This window comes from Dermacentor variabilis, chromosome 2, assembly GCF_050947875.1.
Source record: "Dermacentor variabilis isolate Ectoservices chromosome 2, ASM5094787v1, whole genome shotgun sequence".
Taxonomy (NCBI): domain Eukaryota; kingdom Metazoa; phylum Arthropoda; class Arachnida; order Ixodida; family Ixodidae; genus Dermacentor; species Dermacentor variabilis.
The window spans coordinates 48,010,101-48,026,997 of record NC_134569.1 but is presented as its reverse complement, the minus strand read 5'-3'; the positions used below and the strand labels follow the sequence as shown (position 1 = coordinate 48,026,997).

Genomic DNA, 16,897 nt, shown 5'->3' with positions numbered 1-16,897 from the left:
CATGATAGCGTCGGACTGTAACTTGAATATAGGAGAAAACGTAATTCTATTACGTGGAAACTCAAAGAAACCCCCTTTTTTCAGCGTTTCTACGATGCGTAGACCGGCCACGGCGTCCTCCATATGCGCGCGAACGCCTTGTAGGCCAAGGAGCGGCGCGCCCGTTTCCTTGCAACACCTCCAGATGGCGCTCGCCTCCACCGCATCGCGGCCCACGCAAGAGACCGCGTTTCTACCAGAAAGCCCGCCTTCGTGCATAGCGTTCGCCGCCAGCATTTCCAGGTAAACGTTACGCTTACATAAACTGCAGTTGCCGGGAAGCTTGAGAAACACTCGGGAATCATTGAATGCTATCGCGTTCCACTCTTATAAGGCGAAGCATAAACGTCCTCCAAATTTTTTGTAGGCATTCGAGCATACCACCACGCTATCGTATTTCGACATGCCTTGAAGATTCGGCAGCCACACACACATGACATGTGTTGCTTATTTCACTCTCGAAACTTGAATCAAACAGAGATGCATGAGCATCGACGCAGAAACCTACGGTGCGTAACTGCCTTCTTCCCGAGTACACTTAGCAAGGCCCTGTGATGTTCCGTACTTTGCAGAAGAATTCCCATTCCTATGCACGAAAATTCTCAATTTGCGACAATTTTCCCTTTTCCCTGCATTGTATAAAAAGAAATCCTCGTAGATTCCTGCTCATACACGCACATAGTTTAAGCACAGCCACGAGTATATATATATATATATATATATATATATATATATATATATATATATATATATATATATATATATATATATATATATTGTTGTGACTTCGGGGTGGATGATGAAAGACGGACTCGTTCCGTAGACTAAAAAGGAACGGAAAACTTTATACAATATTTACAGATAGTCGATGATAGCGTTCATGTAGCAGTAAGAGCGCCATAAGACCGACTGGGCGACTGGAAGCGACTCTCTCTTCTCACAATGGGCCATTTCTCCCTTAAACCCCTTCCGCGACACCTCGTCGGCAGGAACCGGTTTGGGCAAGTACTCGTCGGCAGGAACCAGGCGGGGCAGGGTGATGACCTCACCCGCGTCGAATTCTTGATTCGTCTCGGAGATGCTTTCTACCGCTTCAGAAGCTTCTACTTCCCGGGTGACCGATTACTCGCAGCGCGCTCCTGAGACTGCAGCCACTACAAATGCAGTGGAGCGTGAGGACCTCCCAGCTCGTGAGCCACCTGCGGATGACTTCCAGCTGGTCCTGCCGAAAGGAGACCGGCGCTGTGCAAGGGCTTTGGAGAGTGCAGCACTCCCATTCAATCCTGCGGTCACCGGCACGGTGCTCTTCCGCCCATTTGCACCGAGTGGAGCCTTCCGGAGTGTCCCGCGCCTCGCACTCGCGGCGGCACTTTCTGAGCGACCAGGTAGTTGCTGCAGTTCGTGTCGGCCACAAGCGCAACATCGTGGCCTCTGATACGACCACTCGGGCATGCCTTGAGGAGCTGCTGGCAGTCACCGAGCTCCATGGCATTCCAGTGACGGCCTGCCTGCCGGCTGAGCGTGGAAAGAGCACCGGCCATATACACGGGACGGACGGTATGCCTGCTGACAAGGACCTGCTGGAGGCCATCGCGTCTTCCGTTCCAGTCCTAATAATAACAAAAGACGGCAGCACGGTGTCTATACGGTTTGCGGGGCCGGTCCCCTCTGAACAAGTGAGCATTTTCAAGCTCTGGTCCAGGGTAAGGCCGGCAAGGCCTCGTCCACTACAGTGCCGGCAATGTGGCCGTTTCATGGTCACGTGGTGGAGAGCTGCAAATGGCCGACAGGCTGCATTGCGTGTGGCAGGAGCCACCCTGAAGGCTCCCCTTACCAGACAGTCTGCTGTGTGAACTATAGTGGCGCCCACACCGCGGACACTCCGGCTTGTCCCAAGTGGTAGGAGGAACGACGGGGCCACCATCATGGCGTCCTCCACCACTGCACTGTCCAGGCATGCTGTGCGGGCAGCGGTCCGTGAAGAGAGCCAGCTGGAGCAGGCCACCACACCCTCGCCGCGCTCCTATGCAAACGCAGTCAAGGGCATCGCTGATCCTTCAAGGCGACCGTTACCAGCTCCACGCAGTTCCCAACGTCCGGTGCCGCAGGCCACTGCTGTCCCTTCGACCACACCCCCTACTGCCCCCTTGGTGCAGACAACCGTGGAACAGCTGGTGGCAAACCTGCTGATGACTATGCAGGCAGTCAGCACCATGCTTTCTGCTGGCCACCCTCTCCACGCCATCTGCCTACAGGCAGTGGCATTCCAGAACTAGACAACCCAACATGGCTGATTCCTCTGCTACAAGGAAGGGCCGCCGTCGTCCAAGTGTTCTCCAGTGGAACGTGAACTCACTGAGGTGGCGGCATGCGGACCTCTCGCTAATCTCCTGCAGAGTGAATATGATGTGCTTGCTCTGCAAAAGGTTTACGTTGCTGCAGAGAAGCTGCGACTGCCACGCTACGTGGGCTACAGCGCTCGCACTTCCTGCTCACAGGAGTCATGCTAGGCCGCCTCCTGCCTCGATGACACTGACACCAGCAAGGAGCTCCCCGCTGCGCAGTGTACGTGAGGCGAGAGCTACCCCAGGTGGGGATACAAGTGGCTGACCTGACTGGCGGGCTGTTTGAGGGCTGTGCAGTGCGCGTACGCATCGGGGGCGTGGACACTACTATCGCCTGTGTGCATGTCCAACCCTGAAAGCCCTGGGACCCCTCCTGCCTGCTGCGTTTGGCTAACCACCTGGGCAGAAACTTCGCCCTCTGTGGCGATTTCAATGCCCACCACACTGCTTGGGTTGGCCGGCACTGTTGTCCTCGAGGCAAGGAACTACGGGATGCTGCTGTCCAACTCGGCCTGCAGATTCTTAACATTGGCGTCCCCACTTTAATCCGGCGTGGAGCTCGTCCAGCACAGACGGCAATCGACCTGGGTCTGACCACAGAGGACTGCCGTTACAGCTGGGAGACGCTTCCTGACACCTGAGGTTCAGACCATCTGCCTCTGCTCCTGTCTCCTTTTCGAGGCAAGTCCCCCAGGAGCAGAGAGTGCCTCACACTCAACTGGAAGGCCTTCGGTGAGCTCTGCCGGCAGGCGGACAACGACGGGGATCTGTTGCAGATGATCGTGGAGTGCGCCAATACCGCAACCATCTGCTCTACTGTCCCAGAGGGCAAACCAGTTCCGGATATTTGCCATTTAGAAGTGCGAGCTGCTCGGCGCAGTGTGGAGTGCAAGGCCCGGCGTACCATGTTTCCGTAACTATGGACGGCCTACCGCCGGGTGGATGCTGTCTGCCGCCGCCACGCCCGACGATGCAGACGCCGAAGCTGTGAGAGCTTCTGCTCCACTATCAGTCGCAATCCAGATGGTGCTCGAGCTGAGATCACTGATGGATGCTCCAAGTGCACAACACCAGTCCTTAACCGTTTCTGTCCTCATGGGCATCAGCGAGCGGGCCCTGGTCGAGCGCCTAGCTGACCGGTTTGCTGAGAGGTCCCCAGTCCCGCAGATCCTGCCCTCGACGGTCGCCACAAGACGCTGCCTCCCTCCCTGCCACCATCCAGAGTGGGTGGCAGCACAGATCTCCGCCCTGTGCAGCGAGCCTCTCCGCATGCACGAGCTCGAGTCTGCGCTGGCTCTCACACGACGACGGAGAGCTCCAGGAGCTGACGGCATAACCTGCCAGATGCTGCGTAACCTTGCAGAGCCGCAACGGGTACGACTGCTGGAGCAGTTCAACTCCTCCTGGAGCACTGGGATCCTGCCTGAGAGCTGGCTGATGGCGGTGGTGGCGCCTTTGCTGAAGCGACGGAAGCCTACGACTTCGCTTCCTACAGGCCAGTCTCCCTTACCTCTGCAGCATGCAAGGTGATGTAGAAGAATGGCCCTATCACGGCTCGAATGGATAGCTGCCCAGCTGAAGTACTTTGCAGAACAGCAATCTGGCTTCAGGCACAAGCGCTCAACGGCGGACTCCATCGCAGATGTGGTAGCCACCCTGGAGGATGCCAGGGGCAATGGGCACGTCGCCATGCTGCTGCTCCTGGACGTCCAGAGTGCCTTTGACCGGCTGCCGCACGAGGTGATCGAGGCTGCACTGGACTCCTTAGGCGTCACGGGATGTCTCCGGGGCTTCATCTCTGCCTTCCTGGTGGGCCGGAGCTTTCGTGTGCGGGTAGGCAAGGTGCTCAGCGATCCCAGAAACATCACCTCCGGTGTCCCGCAGAGATCAGTGCTGAGCCCTTTCCTCTTCAACCTGGCTTTGGCAGGACTCGCAGCAGCACTACCGGCTGACAGCCGCTACCCAGTCTGCTGTGCTATCTACGCAGATGACGTGGCACTGTGAATACGAGGACACAGGAGAAGCATTGCTGCCATCCGGGGCTCACTACAGAGGGCATTTGAAGCGGTCATCTCCTTCCTCAGTGGCACTGACCTCTCCGTGTCCCCGGCAAAGGCAGAGGCACTACTTGTACAACCGGTGGCCTCCGCACGCCACTACCTGAAACCGCTGCGCATTGCAAACACCACCGTTCCATGGAAGCGGGAGGTCACCTATGTGGGCCTAACCATTGATCATCGGCTCTCCTGGATGCCTGCTACCAAGGCTGTCACCTCCAAAGTCCGAAGAGTCCAGGGGCCAGTGAGCAAGATGCAGCAGCGTGGCCGGGGCTGCACCGTCAAGTGGGCGCTGCGCGGGTGAACCAAGCTGCGGCCACATCCATCCTGCTACATGCCCTGCCGCTGGTTCTACTATCTCCAGCCAGGAAGCAACAGCTCGAGAGACTGCACAGGAGTGCGTAAGGAGCATCCTCGGTCTTCCCAAGCTCTCCCGAATTGCCGCCACACTGGCTGAGGCTGGCGAATGGCCATTGTCGCTGCACATGCTCCAGCGTGCCCTTGGGCACATTGACTGTCTGCACCATGCTCCAGACGGTGGAGCTCTGCTCTGCCGACTGCGGAGCCAGCCGCAATCTCGCATGGGGGGCCTCTGTCAGCTCTACGAGGAGCTGATTGTGCAGCGACCAGTGCCCATGGTCACATCTCCCCCACGCGAGCAACCTCCAGAAGTACACCTATCCCTGAATGGAGCATCAAAGCGCCGGACGCCAGCAGCAGCACTACAACAGGCTGCTACTGGCAAACTCCTGGAAGAGCTGGACGGCAGACTGCTCGTGTTCACTGATGGCTCCGTGCTCTCCAATGGCTCCGCAGCGGCGGCCTGTGCCATCCCATCTGAGGGCAGGAGCAGGCAGTGCCAACTTCCTTTTCGCGCGAGTTCCACAGCAGCTGAACTGGCGGGACTCCACCTGGCTGTAGACCTCCTGGCTGAGGACCCCCGACAAAACCAGTGGCGGTACTAAGTGACTGGCGACCGGCTCTCCAGGCGCTCTCCAATCACCATCGGCACGGAGTCACTGAGTCCATCATGAGAGCAAAACTCTCGGCCCTCTCTGCAGTAGAGGTAGCCATCTCCTTCCACTGGCTGCCTTCTCACGTAGGGATCGCCGGAAACGAGGAGGCGGATGTCCTTGCTAAGGCCGCCCACCACTCAACCGTTCCACTCACCAGAGCAGTCGCAGCATCGGACTTCTCCAGGCAGCGACTAAAACAGCTGCTCACTTCCAGCCATCCGGATAACAGGGTAGCTACCAACCGAGCCCCTAAACTCCTCCCTGAGAGCGGTCTCTCGCGACGGGACCATTCCACACTCCTTCGTCTGCGCACGGGCTCCGTGTGGACAGCAGCCAGACTTCATGCCAAGGGAGGCATCGCATCGCCGGCCTGCAGAAGGTGCGGTGACGCCGAGAACCTCGAGCACCTACTCGGCACCTGTGCTGCATTAGCCCAGGAGCGCGCTCATGTCTCTGCCACCTACCGACGGTATGGACTCCCGGCTACCTCAGAAACACACATACTCTTCCCGGCCCGCTACCACTATTTAGCACTGGCAAGCTTGCTTGAATATGTGTACACAAACGGGCTCCTAGATCGGCACTAGACTTCGGCCTCCCATGGACCTCTGCCTCGCGCGCCGGCCATCTCCCCTAGATGATGCTGACGTATGCTGCCTGAAACCTACTCCCCTTCACCCTCTATCTCCTCATCTTTCATCCCCCGCCCCCATCCCCAATACGCTGCGCCGTGCTTCCATATGGGCCGCAGAATTAAGCGTACTTTCCCTCTCCCAAATCACGAAGAAGAAGAAGAGATGCCTGGGCGCCGCGGAGATGGCTGGGCGCTTCTTGAAGTCGCCTCCCGTGTCGAATTCTTGATTCGTCGCGGAGAAGTGGGAGCTCTCGTCGCCTCGTGGTAGCCACGTGGTGCATGTAGTATGGCAGCTCCCGTCGCCTCGTGGTCGCCACGTGGTACTCGTAGTATGGCGCAACAGCATATACAGGGCGTTTCAGCGAAAACTTCCAAAAATCTTTAAAAGTGGCGTTTGGCAGATATCACAATTCTAGTTCGTGAGCTGGTCTACGCGAAGCGGCGAACAATACTTACAGAAAAATTGAGATGCAAAATGGACTAATTAATAAAAAAATTATCAATTAAGTTTTTAGCTAATTATGGCTCATATTGCAATTTTCCAATTATAGCTGTGGAGTTCGCAAGGAACGTATTTTCAGGATGACACCAGTTTCGAGATATAAATTCCCGAACTTTGCGGAGAAATGCATCGGCGTTCCAGTTAATTCGTTAACAAAACGTCGTTTCATGCACAGAAGCACACAAATAACTGGAACGCCAATGCACTTCTCCGCAAAGTTCGGGAACTTATATCTCGAAACTGATGTCGTCCTGCGAATTCATTCCAAGTGGATACGCCTTGCGAAATCCACTGCTAAAATTTGTAAATATCAATATGGGTCATAGGATAATTAGCTAAAAAGTGAATGAGTGAATTCTTAAAACTTTTTGTGCAAGTAGTGTACGCCGCTTCGAGTAGACTGGCTCATAAACTAGAATTAAAAAAAATTGAAAGTGTTTGCTGAAACACCATATATATATATATATATATATATATATATATTTTGGCTGCAGCTTAGCTAACTTTGGATATGCAAAGCGAAAGCTTGGTTTAGCCTGGTTAGGTGTTGGTTTCATTTGGTTATCCTTTGATTTAGCTGTAATTATTACAGTAAGGTATACAGTCATCATTTATTTATTTATTTATTTATTTATTTCAAATACTATTTCAAATCTCTTTCTCCAGTTAAATCGGGTCTGCAGCTCTGCCGCAGGGATCTGTACTCCGCCCGTTGCTTTTCCTCATTTACATAAATGACTTGCCTAACTTTTATTAACTCCTTCATTAAACTATTTGTCGATGATTGCGTGATCTACTGGGTAATTTCTAGTAGTTCTAGCACTGCGATGCTTTAATCTTACCTTGGCATTATCTCGGCTTGGTGTGTTTTATGGAACATGCACCTAAATACTTACAAACGCAAGGTAATGAGTATTTCACGTAGCGCTAATTGTAATGTTTGCAACTATAATATCGAAAGTTCAGTGCTAGAAAAAGTGACGTCGTATAAATATCTAGGAGTACACATAACCACTAACCTATCTTGGGAGAAGCACATCGAGTACATATGTAACAACGCTAACCGGATGCTTGGCTATTTACGCAGGAACTTTTACATGGCACCTTCATCGCTAAAGCTTTTGCTATGTAAGACTCTTGCCGCTTAAAACTCGAGTACGCCTCTTCGGTACGGAATCCAGGCCTTGATCATCTTTCAAACGCATTAGAATCTGTTCAGAATCGCAGCGCACGCTTTATACTATCAGACTACCATCGTACTTCCAGAGTATCATCCATGAAACTATCGCTTAATTTGCCTCTTCTTTCTTTTCGCAGGAAATTGCTTCACCTCGGTTTGTTCCACAAAATTTACCATCGCAACACGAATCTTAAACGCGAGCTCTTTTCGGCACCTTCGTACCGATCTTCACGTACTGATCACGCGCACAAAGTAAATGTCCCTTTCGCCCGTACCAATTCATTCTATTATTCGTTTCTTGCGAACACGTCTAAGGAGGGGAATAACCTGTCGTCCTCCATTGCAAATCTTGCCGATTATGCTGCTTTCAAAACCGCTGTCGAGCATTTCTTTGTACCTGATTAACTGTGTTTTTTTTTAATTTGTTACATTTGTACAAATTAATCGATCAATTAAATTAGTTAAGTTTTGTATAATATTGTAACATTTTTGTGTGACGTGTTTTCGTTTCATTAACTGATTTTGTGCTTTTGCTGTCATCGTAATTGTCGATTTACCATGTATTTTACCAGATTTTTTCCCCCTGTATTATGTTGGTAAACAACCACTCCCTTCTGTAACGCCTTACGGGCTTTGCAGGTATTGAAATAAACAAAGAACAATGCTGTCAAGGCCACATGGCGTTACAGAGAGGAGTGGGAGAGAAAAAAATACATATGCAATTGGTTCAAGAAAAACCACTATAAATGGCAGATTTGAATTTGCCAGTCCGAGATAAGAGCGATGGTGGCAGGAAGATGGTTCCAGTCGGAGCTTCTCCTAGGGATGAAAGAATCACTAAACATATTCGTACGGGAGACAGGAACTTCTACTTTATGCTTGTGACCCAACCTGGATGAAGTGTAGGTGGGTGGAGAAAAGATAGTTTCTCTCAAAACAGGGTTATAATGGTAAACTTTATGGAAAAGGCAAAGACGGGAACACTTACGACGTACTGAGAGATCTGGAAGGCTTAAACTGATCTTCATCGACGTGACGCTGGAATGACGGGATTAATTGGAAAGAATGAAACGAGCGGCTCTATTCTGAATACATTCGAGCGTGTTTTAGCGGATCTGTGTATCAAATTGTTCTTCCAGTAACTCCTACGACAAACCATACTGCTTAAGGAAGCCGTTTGTAATATATTCAAAATTTTCTGAACAGCTTCTATTTAAGTTGCAAGGCTGAATGCCTTCCATTGGCTTAAAGTATCATTGGCTTAAATCGCTTAGCAGTGCGCGCTCGAAGCGTCCTGTAGACGACATGGCTCTTTGTCGCATGAGAGCGCCAGTTATCGCAGTACGGCCATATCTGCCGCTGTAAGGATATATTCGAATGTAGTGACACCAAAATTATCTAACTGAGCGGGAATTGATAAGAAGTTCTACTAGTTTTCGGAAAACTAGCACATCCCCTATGTGTACGATATTTCCCCCCTCGTGTAACTGCGTGACATTGCCGATACTTCCGATTAGTGAGTGTGTGATAGCATCTGCAAAAAGTGTGCGAAACGCAAATGCGAGAAAAACGAAGCAGAACGAGTATTTTTGTTGTTTCCACGCTCGGAAGTTATGTGTGGCACCGGAGTGTTTCTTAGCGGGTACGTAGTTTCGAGGTTACAGAAGGTAAGAATGACTTGGTTATTTCTTTCCTGTTCGCATTTCATTCAATCGGGATGGCACGTTTCCTTCTTAAAAAGTATGTCGCGTGGCATCGCAATCGATCCATGTCTTACAATTTGAAGCTGAAGCGCTGGCTGTGCCACACAAAGGATGCGCTAATGGTGAAGCCAGCTTTACAGCAACTAGTATTGGAGTGGGGGTTGAGCTGGTAAATAAATCAACAAAGAAATGGTGAAACAATATGATAAATACTTATATGTATGCAGGAAACGTTGTGTGAAATTTAACGTTCAAGCTTAATTATCAATAAGTTTACATAGGTTTATATAACAAGTTACATAGAAATCAATTTGACGCGTTTTGCTGTTTCCGGCATTTTGCTTGGTGGCGGTAGCAGCCTCCTTCACTCTTTCACTATTTCCACAGACTTAGCTACAGCGAAAATCCACTGAATAATGTAATTTTAGACATTTCATGGTTTGGATCACTTGTCCGTGTCGCCTATTGGCGTCTCTTCGGCGTTGCCGTGAGTATTGTTTCGTTTCAACCGCCTTAACTTGCTTGTTTTTCACAGAACATTCACGTGTTACATCCGATGTGAGCAAAAATATCGAATTAAGGCTCATTGGCACGCGAGTGCCAAAGCACACACACACGTGCACATGAAGCAATTAGCTGTTTAAACAAACTATGATGCAAATAGCTACGGCCTTGGAACAAACGTGTGAAAATGTTATCCTATGTGTTCGCAACGGGCTTTCAAGGACTACACAGATACTTTCAATGTATTTACGGTGTGTTTAGTGGCATGGCTATACATCGGGGATGTATGAGGGCTGTGAACAGTTGGCAGAACTAAATCACATGGCGAGCCGAATCGCCAAACCATGCCGTGCACAAAAGTGCCGTAGTCGAGCTACTCGCAGCGCGATTCGATGCCGATTAACCACACGATTTTCAGTGCGCAGAATGAATCAGTGATTCAGTTAGCCGCACGAATTTACCATAAGCGTTGAAAAGTAAACTGCGCACTTCAAAACGCATCGGTGCCATCCGACTCTACTATTGCCTGCGGAAGCACGTCGAGAAGCGAGTTTCGCGAACACCTTGGGTCTGGCAACCCTGGTCGGCCAGCCACGGCCGAAACCCGGTGGCGCCCCGCGACTCTTGAGCCAATGGCTCCGCGCAGTCATCGTGACGTCACGTCCCCATGACGACGCCTAGCGTTGACGCCGCCGGCCCGCCAACTTATCGATCGGTTCGCCGTCCTTCGGGAGGCGCTCACTCGCAACGGGGCGCTTGTGTGTGTTCCTGACAATCGGCACCGAAAATTTGCGCTGATTTAGTTTTGTTTTTTGCTTCGCCCCGACCCGGCTTGGTGACTTGCTCGTCCGTCGGGAACCCTAAAAATCTGCGCCCCTCCGTACCACAGCGGAACGCCCGTGCGGCCACCATGTAAGCGTTTGTTGGCGTGATATCTCGCACGCGTCTGCGCATCGGTGACACGACGGGACTTTTCTTCGACTCCTGCTCCGCGAGCCTCAGGGGGAGCGCATTGCTTTCGCCGCGTTACAATAGGCCACTCGAACGGTAGCGGCGATGAAGCTCCGCGTCTCGCAGCACAGCTTCCACCATGACGACAGCCCACAGATCAAGGCAGTCGACGAATGTGAGTATTTCCGCGTCTTCCACTGCCTGTCCGAGTATCGTGCGCGTAGGTTTTCCCGTTGCACGCGCGCTTTTCGCGGACGCAAGCTGTGACTCACCCAGCGCCGCATTCAATATGGAGGCTATCGTATGGTATCACCGATAACCGACTCGCCCACGCAATGCTTGGTTCGTTCGCACAGGACATGCGCAACGAAACATCGGTCATGCTGGGTCGCTTTCGTCTTCTCACTTCCCGTTTCACATTGTCTTCGAAGCTGTACGCTTGACGAAGGCGGCGCATTAGAGATGTGCGATACTGAAGTCTCACACTGTCTACAGGAAGCCATGATTCTTGGTGTGGTTTGACAAAAAAAAACTTCGGCTTTACATTACCCTACAGCGACCTGAAGGCGGAGATTTTGCGTTGTCTCTGGCGTGTTATTGGGGGTATTTACTTTGCCTGTTGAAGAGGACTACTGTTTGCCGAAAAGGGCTCTGGGAACTGCAGCGAAGTGCTTGCCGCACCATGTTTTGTAACGATTGTCAGCAGCAGATGCAAACGACGGTCGCAGACCGATGTAACCGGTGTATTTTATACGCTATCCTTTTTAGTGTTTACGATGTTACAGCTGCCATGTGCGGAACGATCGCGCTTTTTTTTTCTTTTCTTAGCCTTGCAGCTTATACGCTTAGCACTTAATACCATGTGGCTATTTTTGCCAGCCTTATACGGTGCTTGAAGCTGAGCGCTAGTCGTGGAGGCTGCGACACTATCACCTGATAGCCGGCTTGTTTAGTTATAAAAAATTGTTGTCTTTAATTCGCCCCCCCCCTTTTTTTTTCCACGTGCAGATAGCACAGTGCCTCACCGTTGAAAGATATATTACCTGTGGAAAACGAAGCACTTAGTTTATACCTGCTCGAAAAACAAGCCAACCTCGTATTTATGCCTCTCTGGCACATAGGTAGGTTGGTTTCGTGACAGAAGTTCAGCTCTCTTCTGCCTTCTCATTCGCGTGTTTAATTCGCATATATCTTTTTATTCTTTTCATGGGCTCTCGCTTACTCCATTTCCAGCGCACCTAAATCTTAAATACTTCTCACTTGGCAATAAAGTATTCCGAAGTGTCTCGACTGCATATATTTACATTTCTTTTGTTTACGCTGGCCTTGAAGCAAACGAGAAGTTAGCGAGTAATAACCAGGTGCTAGTTCAATTCCTCTCACAAAAGGCGTAGACCGCATTTCAAAGCCTATTCAGCGAAGCGATCGGTTCTCGTCTGTCAGGGGTGTTTGCGATTGCCGTTTTTACTGTCTACGTGGACCACTCTTTCTCTTTTAGCAGCGTCTGTCACGGTTACTTTCAGTACTAATCATTTAAGCATTGCATACGAACACGAAGGAAAAGAAGAAAAGGAAAGAAAAGCAATTCGTCGAATTCCTGCGAAAGAAGCTCGACGTATGGTTGCTGTCCGGCGAGCGAGAGGAAAAAAAAAAAAAGAAAGAGCACAGTAACGGTTAAGGGAATGGACGGGGGAATACGGGATTGGCAAGCACTCAGAGTTGGGCAGGCAGAAAAAAAGAAAGAGTCAACAAAAGGACGGCGACAAAATGCAAGAGTGACCGCGACATAATGCGAGGCGAAACACAGTACCGCTGAAGGCATCTAGGTGGAACTGAAAGGGGGCTGGACGGGGGGAGGGAGGGGGGAAGGAGCTGACAAGGTGACCAGGCGTAACCTTGAATCGGAATGAGTCTGCGTGCCAATCGATGGCTCCGCGGTGCAGAGAGACGATCCTTCGTGGCATGCACGTTGGGCTATCTGCGCGCACGCACAGCTATACGCACGCACACTCACTCCGCGTGTCGCGCCAGGCCCGGGCCGACTGTTTTCTGCAATCTCGACTGTGCGCTTCGCCATGCTCGCCTCTATACACGCTCACGTCGCCCCGGGGGGATTCGAGATGGGAGGGTATTATACGGTTTCGCTCGGCGTGACTGCCACCAACAAGAGAGGAGCATAAAATTTCATCCCCTTTCGCGCCGCCACTAGGGAGGCGAGGAAAGAAAACACTAGATGTAGAAGTGTTATACAAGCATCGCTATCTTCTGTATTTCTCTTGTGTCGGGGAGGTGTTATTGTTCGAGCCGGCGACAAAAGGATAGAAGTGGGATCGCGCTTAGAAAGCTATACGAAGAGAGAGAGAAAGAGAGAGAAAGGGTGAAAAGCTACTTGCTTGCTCCGGTGAAGCGACACTTCGCGGGTGTTTGGGAATAACGGGCGCCGCAGAAAACCTTGTTCTCTAATGTGGGCTGTAGTGACGGGAAGAGTGCCATAATACACTGTGGCCACATATTCTTTTCTTTTTAACCCCACAAACTTTCTTTCTTTCTTTCTTTTTTCTTTTTAGTGAACGCAGTTTCTTTAGCGCGAACGTTTAAAATATGACGTGTTCGTCGGCAAGAATGTTCTTATAGCAGTCTCGCTTATCCACAAATATTATTTCTCAACGAGTACTTACAAAAAAAAAAAATGATGTTGACATTTCATAAAATTGCTGCTAATCCTCCGTAGACCTTAACAAACACCTTTGTAGAAATTAGTTGAATTTCTGAAGTCTTGCAAGGTTTGTGTGCGGGAAAAAGAGAAACTGACTTTATTTGCTCAAAACTCCTGGTCTGGCGTCAGTCCCGCTGGTTCGTTTGGAGATTATGTAACGTGTGTAAACGCATGTACCAGTCATGAAGCGCACGCGTGGAGCCTGCGATGTGTTGCCGCAATGAATTTAGTCGTCCTACAGAAAAAAATTGTCATTTGAAGTAGATATGGTACAGGTAGCGACGGAATTGCCCCATATATGCCGCCTTCAAGTGGTAACGTACTTAAGGTACATTTTCTGGGAATATCGGGCGTTGGCACTCCACAGGCCGCAACAGGCGTTTCAGGGACGGTCTTTCTGTTGTTTAGACGACGATGACTATAAATACTGGTGCACGTCGAACAGGAAAACACTTCATATTCGAGTTGCCTGCGTTTCGCGAAGAGGAATTTTCCGCATGAATCCATAAAACGCATAGCACCCGAGGCCCTGCGTAATTTAATTTTTGTCTGCTTGCTTTTTTTTTAATTCTAGTGTTGAGAAAAAAGATACTTAGTCTCTGAAGAAGGTCCCTAAGATCTATGGCCGTGAGTATTGAACTGAAGACGTCTAACCTATGTCACAGCATGACCGCATGTTCAAAATTTTCTCATTGGACATTTCGGTTCATTCGAATTAAAAATGCGTGCCGCAGTTTCTTAATTTGTTGCGCTTATAAGACGGTGAGTTACTTTATACAAACTGTGTGGCAGGGTATGTCTATCTTTACCCGCTGCGGTTGCTTAGCGGTTATGGCGTTGCGCTGCGAAACATGAGGTTGCGCGATCCAATACCGGCCTCGGCGGCCGCATTTCGGTGGGGGCGAAATGCAAGAACTCCCGTTTCCTGTGCATTGGAGGCACGTTAAAGGTTTCCCGTTGGTCAGAATGAATCCGGAGTCCCCCGCTACGGCGTGCCTCATAATCAAATCGTTGTTTTGACACGTAAAACCCTATAATTCACATGTCTGTCTTTGGGTGGCAGTCCTTTTGAAAAGCAGGAATACATCGGAAAAGAAAGGAAAAAAAAAAAAACACCGGTTCTTGATCTGTATGTGCATCCAGAAAAGGGGAACTACTAAATCTTAACGGTTGTCCCTTTATGTGATGCGACTTTACGTTTAGGTGTTTCTAAGTAATGTCTCAGCCTTTACTTTTTTTTTCGGTGACCTTCATTTTTGTTTAATCGCGATGCGTATTCGTATTTTAGTTGCCTGTCAATTTTATCTGGGCGGCGCTGTAGTTCAATTATACTATTCCAACTAGCCGCGGCGCAAGACTTAATCTTTATTTTGGTCTCTGCCGCATTATGCTATCGCCCCTTGAAATTGGTGCGCGCATGTGATAGGTGAACTATAATCAGGCTTATTGTTTTCTTATGTATTCATATAACGTAAAAAGAAGTACATGGCATCGCTTACGGCGCCAGCATCTCCTGACACTGTACACATTTAAAGAGTACAGACCGCGATGGTCTCCCTCCCTTCCTTCCCCACAATCTCCCCTCCCTTTCCACTTCCTGTGATAAACCATTTACTCACTCGAGACCCGCTCCGGTTGTTCTCGCGCACACTTAGTCGCGAGGAACCTTTAATAATGCGCAAACAAATCTTTTGTACACTTAGTCGTAACGAACCTTTAATAATGCGCGAACAAAAAACAAACTGAGAAAAATACTACTTCCCCAAAGGTTCTGTATTCCGTAGACACCACACGAGCTGCGCCGAGAACAGCAAGATGTTAACGTGGTACTACAGGCTTCAGTCATGCATGAGGTGTCCACATAGGGAGGATCTATTATAAGCATTTCACAACCCTAATGATAACGGCCATCAGGCTTTATTATTATTTTTTTCTTAGGCCTTAACGTATAGCTGCACCTCATTTCGTATGCTGCAGACCAGCCTCATCGTCGACACTGTAAGCGTCGCCTCGTTGTTCATAATTCAGCCTTAAGACAAGCAAAGCGATCACTCGAAAACACCATGAGAACACTGTGCGCACGCTAGAGAGAGAGAGAGAGAGAGAGAGAGAGAGAGAGAGAGAGAGAGAGGAACACAGAGCGAATGGAATATTCTGCTGAATTCGGTCGCTCTGCCTATAGTCGCTTAATATTTATCCCCATAATGTGCTTGCAGTCTCAGCCACTATATCCTGTCAGTGTAACGTTCCTCGAATTTGTTGCGTCTACTTTTCTCTCCCGTATTATAGCGTTTATATATATATATATATATATATATATATATATATAACTCGCGTGCGACAGACCCTTGCTATCGCTCTTGAAAGCTTTTTTTTCTATTCAAATCTTTGTTCTCATCATTCTGAGAGACGCACACGCTGTTCAGTGTTACGTAAGAACGGCGCTGCCATATTCCATTAAGTTTACGCCGGAAAGCTGTGCGGGAGCGCGAGGGATTAGATTGTGCCTCGTGTCGTTTCAGCATATATATATATAATGTTTTTTTGTCCAGCTTGGTGGGACGCATCAATGCTTTTTTCTTTTCTTACTCGGAAGAGATCCACAATCGGGAATGTAACACTTTTTTGAAATCCACGGCATCGCTGAATATCCACCGCATTGAGATTACTGGAAGCCCTTTGTAAGGGATATCGCGTTTCTAAGCTAAAAATACGGTGAATGCAGAGTAGCTTTCTTTCTTTCTTTCTTTCTTTCTTTCTTTCTTTCTTTCTTTCTTTCTTTCTTTCTTTCTTTCTTTCTTTCTTTCTTTCTTTCTTTCTTTCTTTCTTTCTTTCTGTTTTCAAGAAATTGGAGTTTCACAGCTCTGTGCAGAGAACTAAAAATTGTCATAGGTCACTATCGTCGACTGATTCGTTGTTAAAAAGACACATTGAAAGCCATCGTATATGAACGGGCAATTGAGTAGAACTTGTTGCTGGGCGAGTTGGTTTGGATCTAAAGGATACATTGTTGTGCCAAAAAAGGAAAATAACTTGGGAAGGAAGAGAACGAAACGACAGATTGAGCGCTGATTGAGTCGTTTCGTACTCTTCCTTCCCAAGTCTTTTTTTGGCGCAACAATGTATCCTTTAGAACGGGCAGTTGTCCCTTCAGCATTAACAGTCTGTGGATGCATTATGTATGCGCATTTAAAGGTCAGCAAAATGTAAAAGGTTCGCAGAGACTTGCAATGTACAGAAAGTTGGAGGC

At 49.4% G+C, this 16,897-nt stretch overlaps 1 protein-coding gene across 1 annotated transcript in view; it reads left to right on the top strand.

The window, feature by feature from the left end:
* The first annotated feature begins 10,700 nt into the window (after positions 1-10,700).
* Positions 10,701-16,897, top strand: part of Syt4 (Synaptotagmin 4) — a 32,148-nt gene continuing 25,951 nt past the window's right edge. The window contains exon 1 of the mRNA XM_075680415.1: positions 10,701-11,106. Within this exon, the coding sequence (XP_075536530.1) occupies positions 11,037-11,106 (70 nt within the window). The 5' untranslated portion in view covers positions 10,701-11,036. The remainder of the gene's footprint in view (positions 11,107-16,897) is intronic.